The 19,417-nt window shown below is 36.5% G+C and overlaps 2 protein-coding genes across 2 annotated transcripts in view; both read left to right on the forward strand.

The window, feature by feature from the left end:
* The first annotated feature begins 47 nt into the window (after positions 1-47).
* On the forward strand, positions 48-10,591 carry LOC138014924 (ER membrane protein complex subunit 3-like). Its single transcript, XM_068861814.1, has 4 exons — positions 48-211; positions 4,772-4,829; positions 8,844-8,937; positions 10,481-10,591. Exons 1-4 carry the CDS (start codon positions 63-65, stop codon positions 10,540-10,542), a joined length of 363 nt encoding a protein of 120 aa, XP_068717915.1. The 5' UTR covers positions 48-62; the 3' UTR covers positions 10,543-10,591.
* Positions 10,592-12,039: 1,448 nt separating this feature from the next.
* Positions 12,040-19,417, forward strand: part of LOC138014925 (ER membrane protein complex subunit 3-like) — an 18,101-nt gene continuing 10,723 nt past the window's right edge. Inside the window, exons 1-2 of the mRNA XM_068861815.1 lie at positions 12,040-12,207; positions 16,738-16,795. Of these exons, the coding sequence (XP_068717916.1) occupies positions 12,059-12,207; positions 16,738-16,795 (207 nt within the window). The 5' untranslated portion in view covers positions 12,040-12,058. The remainder of the gene's footprint in view (positions 12,208-16,737; positions 16,796-19,417) is intronic.

The raw sequence follows: 19,417 nt of genomic DNA on the forward strand, positions 1-19,417 counted from the left end.
GTACGTCATGTCAATCATCATGTTTTATCTCGTTTAACCACGTGACCTGAGAACTCTCCATCATGGCGGAGTTGTTTCTGGATCCAGCGATACGATTGTGGGTTATCTTACCTATTGTAATGATTACATTTCTTGTTGGAATAATCAGGCATTATCTTTCAATGCTTCTACAATCTAAAAAGGAATTGGATTTATTGCAAGTCTCGGATAGGTTAGTGTTTTTTGTGTGTATGTTCATGTTTCAAGGTTTCAAGGTTTCAAGGTTTTTATTTGCCATGATTACATATAATGTATCCAATTTAATAAACAAAATACAAAAAATTGTAAAAAAGGCGAGGAAGCCCATAAAGAAACTATAAGAGCTTATGGAGCTATGGGCTTCCTCAAATTAGACTAAGAAATTAAGTCATTAAGTCATGTCTTGTGTGAGTGCAAAGGGATCGGAAGGTAATTTAAGGTGGCTCAAACCAGGTTCAACACTTGAAAGAAACGTTCTTATTAGAAGGATTGACACTACAACATTTAATCACTTAACAGCAATGTTATGGTACCATATCAAACACCCATTATTATTGGGGAGAGTTGAAAACACTGACCCCTAGTCCATGGACTACCCCGACGGACTACCCAAACGGACTACCGGGTACCAATTTTACCAATTTATTAATAGATAAACAACAACAACTGTACAATATTTGTTACCCACAGTTAGCATAGCTATTCGAGGTGGGTAACAATTAACGATAAATTTTGATTTTGACAATCATTTACCAAGACTTATTAAAATTGAATTAAAATTAATTAATTATTTTAATTAATTGAAATTATTGACAATATAGTTGTGACAGTGAGAGCAACAATAAACAGTAATGATAAACAAATAAGTAAGCTAGATCAGTAAAGAAGAAAGACGAGAGGAAGTAATCGCCCTACCATCAACATATATAGACCTCCTCAATCTCTAAAACCTTTAAGAGTAATTTGCGCAATTTTTGCTTAAAAAGTGCCTTACTCAACTTGCGTAGCTTAGGAGGAATTTTGTTCCAAATTCTTGTCCCAGTTCTTGAAAAGGATATCATAATAACTGTTGATTAGTTCTAGATCCTTGGACGTGAAAATTACCAACAGCTGAAAATCTGGTATAATGAGAGTGTATAAAGTCAGAACGAATGAAAAGATCAGTAATTTTGGAGGGAGCGCAATGGTTAGCAACATCATGCATGAGGATAGCTAAGATATACTTAAAGAAAAGTAAATGCAAAGGTAATATGCTGGAGCTTAGAAACAGAGGAATTGCATGAGCTCTGCAGTCAGAGAAGTATATTAAACAGAGAGCTCTTTTTTGCAGAATAAGTACAGTACTTTGATCAGATAACAATTAGCAGCTTGGCCCCAGACCATAAGAAATGTATGGCTCAATTAACGATCGATAAATCCTTATAAGAGTATTTGTAGGTACAAAATGCCTGAGCCTCTCAATAATACCAACACCTTTGCTTATTTTGGATGAAATGTGATCTATGTGATATCTCCACAAGAGGTTACTATCTATGAGAACACCTAAATATTTCACATAGTTTTTACGTTCAAGAGGTATAGATTTCTGTAAGCTATTATCGTAGATCTTTAAAGTGCCCCTGTGACCAAAAAATCAATTCAGATTTTTCTTTGGATTTCAAAACTATGTTAACAAAACACTAAGTGACCCACGTTTTAAGCCTTGATTTCAAAAAGACACCTCTTTATTTTGACTGTAATTTTCCTATTTAATGGTCCGCCATTACTAACATTATGTTCTTGAGAGAGCTGGATCGAGGAGAAAATAACGTCAAAGGCTCACTAGTTTAAGAATGCAATATGTGTGTATGCCGCAGAATTAATATGCAGCACGGGGTTTTGGGCTTTCAGACTTTTAAACTCACGCTTTGCATATATAATAAGCTGCGTTCACACGCTGAAATTTTAAGCTAGTGAGCCTCTGACGTCACTTTTCCCTGGATCCAACCGTATTGAGGTCCAATCGGTCAGTTTTGAACGTGAGTAATGGCGGACCGTGAAATCCAAAACTTACACTCAAAGTAAACGGCCTTTCGATAAAAATCAAAGCTCAAAATTTTGCCAGTCAGGTGTTAAGCAAATATACTTTCAAAATCTGAAGGAAAAAAGGAAGTGGTTTTTTTGATCACAGGGGCACTTTAAGTTCACGTCATAGTAAGCTTTATGTTGATAGGGTTGGAAAATAACAAAGTTGGACTTGCTAGTGTTTAGCGATAATTTGTTTGCATTTAACCTCTCGCAAACTTTCATTAACTCATCATTAACAACTGCCTCAAGGGATTTCAAATTTTTGTCAGCATAAAGGAGATTGGTATCATCAGCAAATAAGTAAAAGCTGAGCTTATGGGAAGCAAGGTAGATGTCATTGATATAGATTAAAAAGAGCAATGGACCTAAAATAGAGCCTTGAGGAACGCCATATCTTATTTTCCTTTTACTAGAGATGCTGGATCCAATTAGAGTAGTTTGGATCCTATCAGATAGATATGAAGAAAACCAATCGTTGATAATTCCACGTACATCGTAGTGATGTAGTTTACACAATAATATGGAATGGTCAACGGTGTTGAAGGCTTTTTTCAAGTCAATAAAACACCACAAGAAAACAATCCTGTGTCCATGTTACTTTGAATTGTATTAACAATATCTAAAATTGCATGTTGGGTAGAATGATTTTTTTGGAAACCATATTTAGATTGCAAAAGGATTTGATTCTTTTCAATGAACAAAGTGAGGCATTTGTTCATCAGTCTTTCGAACAGTCGATTGAATACTACCTCAAAAATACTATTTCAAGTGAGTACTATTGGTCGTAAGCAGCGTCACAATTAGTGCTAAGAGTGAACATCCATTTTAAAGAGCTTTGTTCAACAGCATTTAAGTCTAAGCACCCATTTTAATTAAAACGTTAGCTTTTATTGTTGTTGAAATTTAAAAAAACGATCTCTGGATAAAATGATTAGAAATTACAGGCTTTCGACTGCCTGAACTGCAGTCTTCGACGAGTAAAATGATGATAAGAAAGAAATGAGAAAATTTGAATAAAAATGCGTGAACTGCGAAATAAAAATGTAAATGGTTATGAATGTGTGTTAAAAAGAATGTTGTATTGCCCAAGTAACCGGCAAGAATTGTTATCTGCGTTAGGTGTCACTCTGGTATGCCATGCTTCTAATGTTTTTCTGGTTCTAAAAGTGCCTTTGTCAATAATTGACGCGTTTTCAAAATCAATGGCGTGATTTTTGGACCAGGCGTGATTAGCAATAAATTCTAGAACCTTTGGCCGCAGTTTTGGTGTTTCTCCAATGTTCTTTCAATACTTCATGTAAGTGAAGTGAAACCGGTGCAATTCCTGAATTAAGTCGTACGTATGTGGCCGTGCAGACAAAAAGAAATAAGGTAGATTGTACATGCAATGTAAGTGCATAATCAATTCAGTTCTTTCAGTAGTACTCAATCAAATTAGTATTTGGTAAAATTAGTCTATTTTAGGGTAGTCCGTTTGGCATGGGTAGTCTGTCGGGGTAGTCCATGGACTAGGGGTCACTGTTTTCTACTCTCCCCCAATTATTACTGAAGAAGATTCAGTCATTTTTGTGACTTAAAAAGTTACCGTGGTAACAGGAAAGCCCTGCAAAACACCCCATTTTTTGGCTTTAGCTGCTCATATCTCAAAACCCAACTTGGTGACCCCATTTTTTATTTCTGAAATGTAATCAGCATGCCAGAATGAAACTTTCTGCAAAGTTTAAAAAAATGCTTGGAGTAGGTTCTGAGCCACCTTAAATAATTGAAAAGTTAAGGTAGCTCTGAATCCGCTCCACAGAATTTTTTTAAACTCTGCAGAGAGTTTCATCTTGGCCTGCTGATCACTTTTGAGCAATAAAAAATTGGGGTTACTGACTTTGTTTTTCAGATATGAACAACTAAAGCCAAAATATGGGGTGTTTTTGCAAGCTTTCCTGTTTCCATGGTAACTTGCTACGTCACAAAAATGACTATCTTCTTCAGCAATAATTGATGTTTCACTTAGTACCATAACATTGCTGTGACATGATAAAGTGTTGTAGTGTCAATCGAGATAAAAATCACCTTGCCAGCTGGGATTTTTCCTCGTCTCCTGGCTATGATCTTCATCCCTGAAATTTCGTTCGAAATATCACTGATAACCAAATAAAACAGTCAGCAAGGTTTTCTATTCAACAGCAATACAAATTAATTTGTGAAACTAAACTTAGTATTAAACCCACTCTCCTTCATTGCTTGGTTATGGATCAAAGTATAACCACTTTTTACATCTTTCAAGGCAAATAAATAAGTGAATTTTCAATCCAAAGGTTCTAAAAACATCACAATGTATTTAGGACGATTTTGGAGAATAAATAAAGTGGAAAACTGTGTTGAGATGATGGGCACTTTAAGCCACCAAAGTGTTTACTGTGTAATTTTTATTTGATATCATTTTGGGGTAATATGAAGAGACTTGAAGGGGCACTGATAGTTTGGCTGTTTTTAGGACTTGACTCAAAAGAAACAGCATTCCTTACAAATCAAAAAGAGGCCAGGGTATCAAATTAATTAATTTTGCGGGGAAGCTCTATCCATATATTTATATCAGGATTAATTTGGTGGTTTTTCAATCTGGCATGTTTTTCCACAAAAAGTAACCTCAGTGAAATCTTTGTTATTTTTTTTTCATTGGTGTTGTTTCCAGTCAAGCCTTAATGAGGAGCAGAAATCTGCGAGAAAATGCAAAGTACATTCCCAATGAGGTAATTTAATTTACCTTTAATGGTTACAAATAGTTTTGAAATAATTTTATCATTTTTACTAGGTTTACACTAATAATGCAGTTCACTCTAACCTTGAAGTTTCGATAGAAGATTCACGAGAGGCCAATTCTCAAAACATCTTAAAGCCAGATTTGTGTTTACCAACATTAATATTGATGTTCCGTCTATTGTACATGTATTTAGGAAAGGGCGGTACCCACCATTTCTGTGATCATCTCAAGGGTTATGGTGGCCCTTAATTAAAGGCAGAGTTACAGCATCTCACTGCCCTTTATCTGGTAACTACAATGCTAGACATATTTAGTTGGAACACTTAGCGAATAATCCAGAATCATCGTGTTACAAGATCGTAGCTTATACCACATCCCCCTCCCCCAATTCAATGTTGTGTGAGAATTTTTCGGGCTACTACTAGTAGTTGTGGAAATTAACATTGGAGGAAGGGAAGGGGAAACGGGGATGGGTGTTCCAACGAATGTGACGAGTATTGTATTTACTTCAGGGAAATCGGCAAATCTGTAGAGGTGTAGATCAGAAGTCAAGTCTCTTTAGAAAAGAAGTAAACTTGTTACTAAGATAAACGGTCTGAACATGATGATAATCAAGGAATATGTGTTGGAGAGTTTTTTGAAGGCGAAATACTTATAAATACTATGTGGTGTGTAAAGGAACATCTTTAATACGCTGTTTTTCCGCATTTCCATGTAAAGTAGTTGACACTGTGTACTTTGATTAACGTAGCGTGCACATGACATCGGGGGCTTTAATTATTATCGAGACGAGAATCGATCGAAATAAGGGCGATCTTCCTTGCACTGGTACTGATGTTGGCATTTGAAGGCGTGACAACGGTTAGCGAAGGGAATAAAGCTAAGAGAGTTTGGGTCGCTGACGTCTTGTCAGGTTCAGTGTGTATTTACATCGAGTAGTGCCGATGTGGAGCTGGTACCAACTCAAGAAGAATCTACAGGATAATTAAATTAAAATGGACTTAATGTATGCAAATTGCAATTGAGAAGTGATTGTCAACGATTCACCGTGCGATTCACCAGATACTTTAGCTCGATATGTAAGGGGAAAAGAGTTTCCCGGCATAAGAACCACCCTATCTCGAGGTTGTAATCTAAACTAGTTTGTAAATGTGAAATTAAAACAATCCCGTAACATTTCCTGCTATTGCGGCACGGTTCACCATGGTGAATTGTTTGTTTAAAGAAATGAACTGTTTATCTTTCAGCTCACCGACGGTTCACCATGGTAAACCGTTGAGATTCACAATTCGAAACCATGTCATCACAGACCAGTGATTGCAAAAGTCTAATTACGTTGTCATATTTTCAAGCCTATACATTTCTTCCTTATAACAAGCATTAGAGGGGCAGAATTTGGAAAGCATTCATTGAGTTATTTCACCATTGTGCATACATAAATTAACCTAATTAATGTGGGTAAACAGTGGTATGGTCAGAAGGCGAGTATGACAAACAATGGACTCGTTTTGCACTTTAACAGGGAAATTACAGACTTGTCGTTTTTCATTAATTAATAACAGGTGTCGTTTTCATTAGCTTTATATTTTCAGGGTTTCAGCCTGAGTTTTTCAAAAGCGGAGCACCAACCATTGCCGATGAACTGTTCTTTTGCTAGAACTGATTTAGTCAGTCCTATCGCGTAAAGAAACGTCTTCAGGGGCTGTAGTATATTTGCATAGCTATTCTGACTCCTTGGTACCAATCAACGCTGACCGTTGCACTTGATAATCATGTCAGTCCATCTGGGAATAGAGCCTATTAAAGTCTTCAGAGGACAAAATGTACTTATCACACGAGTTTGGAACTGTTGGAATATTGCACGGCATATATGGAATCGCACGGCTTCATACCAACGCACACCAATACTCATACAATGCTAGACATATTTTAGTTGGAACACTTAGCGAATAATCCAGAATCATCGTGTTACAAGATCGTAGCTTATACCACATCCCCCTCCCCCCAATTCAATGTTGTGTGAGAATTTTTCGGGCTACTACTAGTACATTGTAGTTGTGGAAATCAACATTGGAGGAAGGGGGAAACAGGGATGGGTGTTCCAACAAATGTGACGAGTATTGTAGGTTTCAGCCATTAGCTTTTCTCATGTGGATAACATCACAGGGACAATATTTATATAGAGCAATTTATATACAATGTTATAATCAAATGTGCTTTACAAGAAAAATAGATAATAAATAAACTACATTTAAAACAATAAAACTAAAATGGATAAGAACAATATATAAGTATAGTACAGTGTATGTACAATGTTCTAAAAAGTTATAAATCAAAAGCGTCTCTAAAATAATGTGTTTTGAGTACTGATTTGAATTTAACCCATTGACTCTTAGGAGGGACACTAAAAGGGGTAGTATCATGGGAATTATCCCTTTTATTTTGACCATAAATTTACTAAATCAGTTTTCAGTGACTTTTTCATTCTTAAATTGTTTCTGGATCACTGCAGTGAAATAAAAATAGGCATGCATTGCATATGTGTGGTAGTGCAGTAACACAGCATAATTGTCAACTGAGCTGCATTTTGTCTTCCAGGAGATTCAAGTTGTCTAAAGTTGCATAATATGTAGCTCTAATAGTACACGATATTGTTTAGGTACTGTCACACCGGATATCATTGTAGTGCCATGGTTAACGTTGGTTTCTTAAGTAAATAGCCCCCTGAGAAGACATGACTGGTTACTAGTAAAATACTAAACCCAGAAAGATTGAAGAAGATAAAAGGGAATCGAGAAACATTGGCTTTGGGGCTGACATGTTGATCATTTTCAAGTTTCCTTACAACTTCCTTTACACCACAAATTTAAGCTTGCACTCTGAGCGTCTGACAGCTTTCTAAGACAAAAGTTCACAGAAATTTAGCCCTGTCGGGCTGGGTTAGTATTCGGATGGGTGACCTCAAAATAATTATACGGCTTGTGGTCAGAAAGATGGGACTGAAAATTCTATTTTAACGCTCAAAAATGTGAACTAAGAGAGATTTTGTTAGCCTGCTTTATGCAAAGCAAATATGGATGAAAAAGTAAATGAATATTGATACACAGTTTTTAGGAAGAGCAGAAGGAAGTTTTCAGGAAGTGTCAATCGATAATAAAATAGTGTAATAGCCATCAGCAACAAACTTTGCAACATGAAAACAATAAAGAAAGAATATTAAAAGTTACCATCAGCGAAAAACGTTTTGGGAGATTATTGCTATGTTCAATTTTTCTATTGTACTTTTGGTTGAGTAAATCGCAAAATCAAAGGTGACATCAAATTCAGCGGGCGCCGTGATGAAGTTACCTTGCATGGTTACTGTTTTAAAGATTGACAAGAAAGGTGCGAATTCAACACAAAGATCACAATCGCCTTACTCCTGAGGTTGACCATTGTTTCTGCAAAGTCAAAAATTTACTCTCTTAGGCAAGGTTATTTATCCAGGTAATCCCATCCTTTTGGAAAGAGCAGCTGCTTTATTATTCATCAGCGTCACAAATTCTTGCCAATTTTGGGGCTCTTTTTGTTGAAACTCAAGCACGCTTTCAACAGACCTGTTTAAATGTTTGTGAGTTATGCACGCACTGCGCGCTTATGGGCACCATGGACTTACACTCTTACACTCACAAACCCTGTGACATAGTGCACTACCACAAAAATTGATGAAATTTTAAAAGAAACATGAGCCTTACTAAGTGATTACGGAGTTCATCTAAGAATTTTCCAGTATAAACTGGAGGAAAATAATTAATACCTAAATGAAATGAAATGCACTACAGTCACACTTCATACCATATGTGATGTAGGGAAAATGACAATGAATACACGTATCTCACCAACACTTTAATTTTGCACTCTGATTGCCCTATTTTTGAAATACCTTTGTTTTTGTCTAAATAATAATAATTATTATTGGTCATTTACAATGTCATCTATTCAATCACATTGTTTGCTACCTTAGTCTTTTGAAATGCGGAGGCATTTCTTCAACGACGAACAAGAGGGCTACTTTAAGACACAGGACAGGAAGGGACCAGTGAAGAATCCCATATCAGGTACAGTAATAATCATCATCATCATCATCATCATCATCATCATTATTATTATTATTATTATATTATTGTTATTATTATTATTATTATTATTATCATCATTATCATTAATGTGCCTTTTTGTTTGAATTATTTCGTTATTTTTACCATTCATTTACTTTCATTAAAAAGTTTGAATGAAGTAAAATTAATGTATTGTAGCAGGTCATTTTGTTCCTTAGCTTAATTTGCAACCAAGCAAGGTAATTTTGTTTCAACTTAAAGCTGCTGGTCAACTTGTCTCAACCTAGGTCATTCTGGGGGAGGTACAAAAAGCAGGTCACAGGTTATTGTTTTACCAATACAGATAGTATCCTAAACATTCATTAAAGCTAACTTTAAGCTTACACTAATTAGGCCTATTGTTAGCATTTGTTAACGGTTGGGGTTGTTTCTGTATTGGTAAAACAATGACCTGTGACCTGTGTTTTGTACCTGCCCCAAACTGACCTAGGTTCAAACAACGCGATCTAGGTTGAAAAAAGTTAGCCTATTCTAGGTTTGAAACAAAATGACGTACACATGTAGTTTGGTTGCAGTTTAACCTAAGGAACAAAATGACCTGCAACATATGTATATATATATTTGAATTGCGGATTACAAAATTAATGAAAGGGAGAAGTTATCCTCGCACGTTTCTGGACAATAATGTTTTTAAGACACCTCTGTCTTTTATCTGTACCCACACTTCAAACATATACCGGTACATTATTTCATTTGTCGAGTCCTTTCACAGGAGCACATGAACCCAACAACAAATTCAGGTTCTCCCTATGAGTGGCTTCACAGCTCAATGGGGATTAGAGTATTCATTGTGCTGGTATCGCTAGGAGGTCATGGGTTGGAAATCCTGTTGAAACCACATGAGTTTTTCACGTGTACTGCATATACTGTAAATCCTCTGTAAGGACCCCCTGTCCAGTAAGAACCCCCCCTTTTCAGAGGGAAGGAAAAGTTATTAAGCCCTCTCTTTGACAAGCCCAACATAAACTCCTTATTCCCGGTTTTCACATGACGTCACGACCGCCATTTTGGTGCCCCCTAAAACAAGAGAAAAGGCGGCCATGTGGGTGCCCCGACCAAACCTCCGGGAATTTAACTCTATTATTATGCAAACGCTTCCTTTTGTTTCATTGAAAAAAACATGGCTGTTGATCAACGTTGGAGTGGAAAAACCAGCAATTCTTTATAACCAAATCAATTAATAATGACTTGAACTGGACAGTGTACAGTTGTCCACACTTCATGTGGGACTGATCAGGTATGGTGCTATTCACCATGGGACAGTTCCGGCCGCAAGTGAATAAAAATGTTGCAAATACAGTGTCAACTATGTACATTTGTACATCACGTATAGTGTCACCTCAAATCTGCCATAATTTGTTAAGCTAGCGTTGTTACCCTGGTCCAAACACACACCTAGGAATTTCGCTACAAGTGTAAACATGTTGCACAGGGGTCCTGTTTGTATTCACTTTACTGTCACATTTTGGCTTGGCTTTCTTAGACCCAACCAATGATGGTTGGGACATGGACCAAAGGAAACATCACAAACTGTGCTACCAATGATCCTGATTGGTGGCTGGATCAAAACTGGCATTATTCAGGCTTATTACAAGTAAGGTGTCTCATTGTTGCTGGGCACAAAACAAAGGGGTCGTTGCAATGCTGTATGGCTCCTACTTTTTCACTGTTTTAACCTGTTTTGCATTAATTTTTTTGAAGTACTTAAGGATTGTGCCTACCTATTGTTATTGTTGCATTCATTCTTGGCATCTCGAGATTACTGTACTTGGATTTCCTATTGGTGGCGCTTATTAATACAGGCTCATAGTTTTGTACGGCCTCCCCCAAAACTATGAGGAGACAGCAGAAACTTAGCGAGGTGCTCTTGGTATCCCAAACGCAAACTGCTGGTAACCATGCATTTTTCAGAGGGTAAGTAAGATTCTATTTGGAAAAGAAAGCCATACATTGCACTTTGTATTTTAAAGCTTTTTACAAAAATTAATATTGCTGATTAATTATCTTCAAAAAATGAGTGGTCCCCCCACATTTCTTTTTGAATTTCAATATCACTTGGGTAAGATCTGCTTTTCCCACATATTCAGTAAACTGTTGCAAAAATACCTTTGAATTAGTCGGCAGGTCCTTAACATAATTTTTGTGACATAACCCAGAACACCATTTTGTCAATGAAGGTGGTAACTTACTTTGAGCGGTACTGTATTGTTCCAAAATGTATTTTGTGGTCGTTAGTGTGTTATTAAACGCAAAGGGAAGATAATAGGAACCTTAAGATTAGAGGACAAGGACAACTACGACTAAGCGTTTTCCATACTGAGGCATGCGGATAAGGTTTGGGAGACGACATTTTTCGAATTGCATGTGATCAAAAACGAAACTCAAAGTCGGTTACCCAATCTACAGGTCCCAAATATTATTGAAACGTTATGAAATCTTCCTTTGCTTTCAAGTTGCCTCGTCTTTATCTTGCAACCAGACAAGTTGGACGTTTTTTTTTTGCTCGCATGACCGTAGGTTATGCAGTTTCAAGCATGCAAGCCCGTTTTTTGCGTCAACCCAAAATATAATGGTTCAAATACATGAAAATGTTACACATTCTAAAATCATCAACTTTATGTACTGTACACTGTATCAAATGCTCAAAAAGACGAGCTTACCTGGCCCGAGAGCAATGCCTCCATTACGAATTAAGTATACACAGAATTTACTTCACAAACTGACAAAGTAAGGCACCACTTCAGATGGCATCGTGGCATTGAGCTTGGATCGAACAGGATCATGATCAATTGAGATTGAGAAATGCCGCATTTGCAGAGATAAGAGTCACCCCAACGCTACATGACGTATTGTTCTCAAATTGCCGTCACTGTCCGTCCACGAATTTTGTTATTTTTATCAAAACATGGCGCACCCCTCTCAAACTGATCCCGTTTCCTGCTTCATCAGACACTTCATCACTGAAGGTAAGTGAACTCGTACCCGTACCCACTTGATCAGTACGTCATGTCAATCATCATGTTTTATCCCGTTTAACCACGTGACCTGAGAACTCTTCATCATGGCGGAGTTGTTGCTGGATCCAGCGATACGATTGTGGGTTATCTTACCTATTGTAATGATTACATTTCTTGTTGGAATAATCAGGCATTATCTTTCAATGCTTCTACAATCTAAAAAGGAATTGGATTTATTGCAAGTCTCGGATAGGTTAGTGTTTTTTGTGTGTATGTTCATGTACAAGGTTTCAAGGTTTCAAGGTTTTTATTTGCCATGATTACATATATGTATCCAATTTAATAACAAAATACAAAAAATTGTAAAAAAGGCGAGGAAGCCCATAAAGAAACTATAAGAGCTTATGGAGCTATGGGCTTCCTCAAATTAGACTAAGAAATTAAGTCTTAAGTCATGTATTGTGTGAGTGCAAAGGGATCGGAAGGTAATTTAAGGTGGCTCAAACGTTCTTATTAGAAGGATTGACACTACAACATTTAATCACTTAACAGCAATGTTATGGTACCATATCAAACACCCATTATTATTGGGGAGAGTTGAAAACACTGACCCCTAGTCCATGGACTACCCCGACGGACTACCCAAACGGACTACCGGGTACCAATTTTACCAATTTATTAATAGATAAACAACACTCACTTTACAATTCTTGTTACCCACAGTTAGCATAGCTATTCGAGGTGGGTAACAATTAACGATCAATTTTGATTTTGACAATCATTTACCAAGACTTATTAAAATTGAATTAAAATTAATTAATTATTTTAATTAATTGAAATTATTGACAATATAGTTGTGACAGTGAGAGCAACAATAAACAGTGATAATAAACAAATAAGTAAGCTAGATCAGTAAAGAAGAAAGACGAGAGGAAGTAATCGCCCTACCATCAACATATATAGACCTCCTCAATCTCTAAAACCTTTAAGAGTAATTTGCGCAATTTTTGCTTAAAAAGTGCCTTACTCAACTTGCGTAGCTTAGGAGGAATTTTGTTCCAAATTCTTGTCCCAGTTCTTGAAAAGGATATTATAATAACTGTTGAATAGTTCTAGATCCTTGGACGTGAAAATTACCAACAGCTGAAAATCTGGTATAATGAGAGTGTATAAAGTCAGAACGAATGAAAAGATCAGTAATTTTGGAGGGAGCGCAATGGTTAGCAACATCATGCATGAGGATAGCTAAGATATACTTAAAGAAAAGTAAATGCAAAGGTAATATGCTGGAGCTTAGAAACAGAGGAATTGCATGAGCTCTGCAGTCAGAGAAGTATATTAAACGGAGAGCTCTTTTTTGCAGAATAAGTACAGTACTTTGATCAGATAACAATTAGCAGCTTGGCCCCAGACCATAAGAAATGTATGGCTCAATTAACGATCGATAAATCCTTATAAGAGTATTTGTAGGTACAAAATGCCTGAGCCTCTCAATAATACCAACACCTTTGCTTATTTTGGATGAAATGTGATCTATGTGATATCTCCACAAGAGGTTACTATCTATGAGAACACCTAAATATTTCACATAGTTTTTACGTTCAAGAGGTATAGATTTCTGTAAGCTATTATCGTAGATCTTTAAAGTGCCCCTGTGACCAAAAAATCAATTCAGATTTTTCTTTGGATTTCAAAACTATGTTAACAAAACACTAAGTGACCCACGTTTTAAGCCTTGATTTCAAAAAGACACCTCTTTATTTTGACTGTAATTTTCCTATTTAATGGTCCGCCATTACTAACATTATGTTCTTGAGAGAGCTGGATCGAGGAGAAAATAACGTCAAAGGCTCACTAGTTTAAGAATGCAATATGTGTGTATGCCGCAGAATTAATATGCAGCACGGGGTTTTGGGCTTTCAGACTTTTAAACTCACGCTTTGCATATATAATAAGCTGCGTTCACACGCTGAAATTTTAAGCTAGTGAGCCTCTGACGTCACTTTTCCCTGGATCCAACCGTATTGAGGTCCAATCGGTCAGTTTTGAACGTGAGTAATGGCGGACCGTGAAATCCAAAACTTACACTCAAAGTAAACGGCCTTTCGATAAAAATCAAAGCTCAAAATTTTGCCAGTCAGGTGTTAAGCAAATATACTTTCAAAATCTGAAGGAAAAAAGGAAGTGGTTTTTTTGATCACAGGGGCACTTTAAGTTCACGTCATAGTAAGCTTTATGTTGATAGGGTTGGAAAATAACAAAGTTGGACTTGCTAGTGTTTAGCGATAATTTGTTTGCATTTAACCTCTCGCAAACTTTCATTAACTCATCATTAACAACTGCCTCAAGGGATTTCAAATTTTTGTCAGCATAAAGGAGATTGGTATCATCAGCAAATAAGTAAAAGCTGAGCTTATGGGAAGCAAGGTAGATGTCATTGATATAGATTAAAAAGAGCAATGGACCTAAAATAGAGCCTTGAGGAACGCCATATCTTATTTTCCTTTTACTAGAGATGCTGGATCCAATTAGAGTAGTTTGGATCCTATCAGATAGATATGAAGAAAACCAATCGTTGATAATTCCACGTACATCGTAGTGATGTAGTTTACACAATAATATGGAATGGTCAACGGTGTTGAAGGCTTTTTTCAAGTCAATAAAAACACCACAAGAAAACAATCCTGTGTCCATGTTACTTTGAATTGTATTAACAATATCTAAAATTGCATGTTGGGTAGAATGATTTTTTTGGAAACCATATTTAGATTGCAAAAGGATTTGATTCTTTTCAATGAACAAAGTGAGGCATTTGTTCATCAGTCTTTCGAACAGTCGATTGAATACTACCTCAAAAATACTATTTCAAGTGAGTACTATTGGTCGTAAGCAGCGTCACAATTAGTGCTAAGAGTGAACATCCATTTTAAAGAGCTTTGTTCAACAGCATTTAAGTCTAAGCACCCATTTTAATTAAAACGTTAGCTTTTATTGTTGTTGAAATTTAAAAAAACGATCTCTGGATAAAATGATTAGAAATTACAGGCTTTCGACTGCCTGAACTGCAGTCTTCGACGAGTAAAATGATGATAAGAAAGAAATGAGAAAATTTGAATAAAAATGCGTGAACTGCGAAATAAAAATGTAAATGGTTATGAATGTGTGTTAAAAAGAATGTTGTATTGCCCAAGTAACCGGCAAGAATTGTTATCTGCGTTAGGTGTCACTCTGGTATGCCATGCTTCTAATGTTTTTCTGGTTCTAAAAGTGCCTTTGTCAATAATTGACGCGTTTTCAAAATCAATGGCGTGATTTTTGGACCAGGCGTGATTAGCAATAAATTCTAGAACCTTTGGCCGCAGTTTTGGTGTTTCTCCAATGTTCTTTCAATACTTCATGTAAGTGAAGTGAAACCGGTGCAATTCCTGAATTAAGTCGTACGTATGTGGCCGTGCAGACAAAAAGAAATAAGGTAGATTGTACATGCAATGTAAGTGCATAATCAATTCAGTTCTTTCAGTAGTACTCAATCAAATTAGTATTTGGTAAAATTAGTCTATTTTAGGGTAGTCCGTTTGGCATGGGTAGTCTGTCGGGGTAGTCCATGGACTAGGGGTCACTGTTTTCTACTCTCCCCAATTATTACTGAAGAAGATTCAGTCATTTTTGTGACTTAAAAAGTTACCGTGGTAACAGGAAAGCCCTGCAAAACACCCCATTTTTGGCTTTAGCTGCTCATATCTCAAAACCCAACTTGGTGACCCCATTTTTTATTTCTGAAATGTAATCAGCATGCCAGAATGAAACTTTCTGCAAAGTTTAAAAAAATGCTTGGAGTAGGTTCTGAGCCACCTTAAATAATTGAAAAGTTAAGGTAGCTCTGAATCCGCTCCACAGAATTTTTTTAAACTCTGCAGAGAGTTTCATCTTGGCCTGCTGATCACTTGTGAGCAATAAAAATTGGGGTTACTGACTTTGTTTTTCAGATATGAACAACTAAAGCCAAAATATGGGGTGTTTTTGCAAGCTTTCCTGTTTCCATGGTAACTTGCTACGTCACAAAAATGACTATCTTCTTCAGCAATAATTGATGTTTCACTTAGTACCATAACATTGCTGTGACATGATAAAGTGTTGTAGTGTCAATCGAGATAAAAATCACCTTGCCAGCTGGGATTTTTCCTCGTCTCCTGGCTATGATCTTCATCCCTGAAATTTCGTTCGAAATATCACTGATAACCAAATAAAACAGTCAGCAAGGTTTTCTATTCAACAGCAATACAAATTAATTTGTGAAACTAAACTTAGTATTAAACCCACTCTCCTTCATTGCTTGGTTATGGATCAAAGTATAACCACTTTTTACATCTTTCAAGGCAAATAAATAAGTGAATTTTCAATCCAAAGGTTCTAAAAACATCACAATGTATTTAGGACGATTTTGGAGAATAAATAAAGTGGAAAACTGTGTTGAGATGATGGGCACTTTAAGCCACCAAAGTGTTTACTGTGTAATTTTATTTGATATCATTTTGGGGTAATATGAAGAGACTTGAAGGGGCACTGATAGTTTGGCTGTTTTTAGGACTTGACTCAAAAGAAACAGCATTCCTTACAAATCAAAAAGAGGCCAGGGTATCAAATTAATTAATTTTGCGGGGAAGCTCTATCCATATATTTATATCAGGATTAATTTGGTGGTTTTTCAATCTGGCATGTTTTTCCACAAAAAGTAACCTCACTGAAATCTTTGTTATTTTTTTTTCATTGGTGTTGTTTCCAGTCAAGCCTTAATGAGGAGCAGAAATCTGCGAGAAAATGCAAAGTACATTCCCAATGAGGTAATTTAATTTACCTTTAATGGTTACAAATAGTTTTGAAATAATTTTATCATTTTTACTAGGTTTACACTAATAATGCAGTTCACTCTAACCTTGAAGTTTCGATAGAAGATTCACGAGAGGCCAATTCTCAAAACATCTTAAAGCCAGATTTGTGTTTACCAACATTAATATTGATGTTCCGTCTATTGTACATGTATTTAGGAAAGGGCGGTACCCACCATTTCTGTGATCATCTCAAGGGTTATGGTGGCCCTTAATTAAAGCCAGGCAGAGTTACAGCATCTCACTGCCCTTTATCTGGTAACTACAATGCTAGACATATTTAGTTGGAACACTTAGCGAATAATCCAGAATCATCGTGTTACAAGATCGTAGCTTATACCACATCCCCCTCCCCCCAATTCAATGTTGTGTGAGAATTTTTCGGGCTACTACTAGTAGTTGTGGAAATTAACATTGGAGGAAGGGAAGGGGGAAACGGGGATGGGTGTTCCAACGAATGTGACGAGTATTGTATTTACTTCAGGGAAATCGGCAAATCTGTAGAGGTGTAGATCAGAAGTCAAGTCTCTTTAGAAAAGAAGTAAGCTTGTTACTAAGATAAACGGTCTGAACATGATGATAATCAAGGAATATGTGTTGGAGAGTTTTTTGAAGGCGAAATACTTATAAATACTATGTGGTGTGTAAAGGAACATCTTTAATACGCTGTTTTTCCGCATTTCCATGTAAAGTAGTTGACACTGTGTACTTTGATTAACGTAGCGTGCACATGACATCGGGGGCTTTAATTATTATCGAGACGAGAATCGATCGAAATAAGGGCGATCTTCCTTGCACTGGTACTGATGTTGGCATTTGAAGGCGTGACAACGGTTAGCGAAGGGAATAAAGCTAAGAGAGTTTGGGTCGCTGACGTCTTGTCAGGTTCAGTGTGTATTTACATCGAGTAGTGCCGATGTGGAGCTGGTACCAACTCAAGAAGAATCTACAGGATAATTAAATTAAAATGGACTTAATGTATGCAAATTGCAATTGAGAAGTGATTGTCAACGATTCACCGTGCGATTCACCAGATACTTTAGCTCGATATGTAAGGGGGAAAAGAGTTTCCCGGCATAAGAACCATCCTATCTCGAGGTTGTAATCTAAACTAGTTTGTAAATGTGAAATTAAAACAATCCCGTAACATTTCCTGCTATTGCGGCACGGTTCACCATGGTGAATTGTTTGTTTAAAGAAATGAACTGTTTATCTTTCAGCTCACCGACGGTTCACCATGGTAAACCGTTGAGATTCACAATTCGAAACCATGTCATCACAGACCAGTGATTGCAAAAGTCTAATTACGTTGTCATATTTTCAAGCCTATACATTTCTTCCTTATAACAAGCATTAGAGGGGCAGAATTTGGAAAGCATTCATTGAGTTATTTCACCATTGTGCATACATAAATTAACCTAATTAATGTGGGTAAACAGTGGTATGGTCAGAAGGCGAGTATGACAAACAATGGACTCGTTTTGCACTTTAACAGGGAAATTACAGACTTGTCGTTTTTCATTAATTAATAACAGGTGTCGTTTTCATTAGCTTTATATTTTCAGGGTTTCAGCCTGAGTTTTTCAAAAGCGGAGCACCAACCATTGCCGATGAACTGTTCTTTTGCTAGAACTGATTTAGTCAGTCCTATCGCGTAAAGAAACGTCTTCAGGGGCTGTAGTATATTTGCATAGCTATTCTGACTCCTTGGTATATAAAATATGTCAATCAACGCTGACCGTTGCACTTGATAATCATGTCAGTCCATCTGGGAATAGAGCCTATTAAAGTCTTCAGAGGACAAAATGTACTTATCACACGAGTTTGGAACTGTTGGAATATTGCACGGCATATATGGAATCGCACGGCTTCATACCAACGCACACCAATACTCATACAATGCTAGACATATTTAGTTGGAACACTTAGCGAATAATCCAGAATCATCGTGTTACAAGATCGTAGCTTATACCACATCCCCCTCCCCCAATTCAATGTTGTGTGAGAATTTTTCGGGCTACTACTAGTACATTGTAGTTGTGGAAATCAACATTGGAGGAAGGGGGAAACAGGGATGGGTGTTCCAACAAATGTGACGAGTATTGTAGGTTTCAGCCATTAGCTTTTCTCATGTGGATAACATCACAGGGACAATATTTATATAGAGCAAATTTATATACAATGTTATAATCAAATGTGCTTTACAAGAAAAATAGATAATAAATAAACTACATTTAAAACAATAAAACTAAAATGGATAAGAACAATATATAAGTATAGTACAGTGTATGTACAATGTTCTAAAAAGTTATAAATCAAAAGCGTCTCTAAAATAATGTGTTTTGAGTACTGATTTGAATTTAACCCATTGACTCTTAGGAGGGACACTAAAAGGGGTAGTATCATGGGAATTATCCCTTTTATTTTGACCATAAATTTACTAAATCAGTTTTCAGTGACTTTTTCATTCTTAAATTGTTTCTGGATCACTGCAGTGAAATAAAAATAGGCATGCATTGCATATGTGTGGTAGTGCAGTAACACAGCATAATTGTCAACTGAGCTGCATTTTGTCTT

The sequence above is a fragment of the Montipora capricornis genome, chromosome 9, assembly GCF_036669925.1.
Source record: "Montipora capricornis isolate CH-2021 chromosome 9, ASM3666992v2, whole genome shotgun sequence".
In the NCBI taxonomy this organism is placed as follows: Eukaryota; Metazoa; Cnidaria; class Anthozoa; order Scleractinia; family Acroporidae; genus Montipora; species Montipora capricornis.

Bases quoted from the DNA above. Each gene is read 5' to 3' on its own strand.
- LOC138014924 (XM_068861814.1), top strand. From the start codon at position 63: ATGGCGGAGTTGTTTCTGGATCCAGCGATACGATTGTGGGTTATCTTA. The intron at 212-4,771 runs GTTAGTGTTTTT...TGTTGTTTCCAG, and splicing joins TTATTGCAAGTCTCGGATAG to TCAAGCCTTAATGAGGAGCA. The intron at 8,938-10,480 runs GTACAGTAATAA...TGGCTTTCTTAG, and splicing joins AGTGAAGAATCCCATATCAG to ACCCAACCAATGATGGTTGG.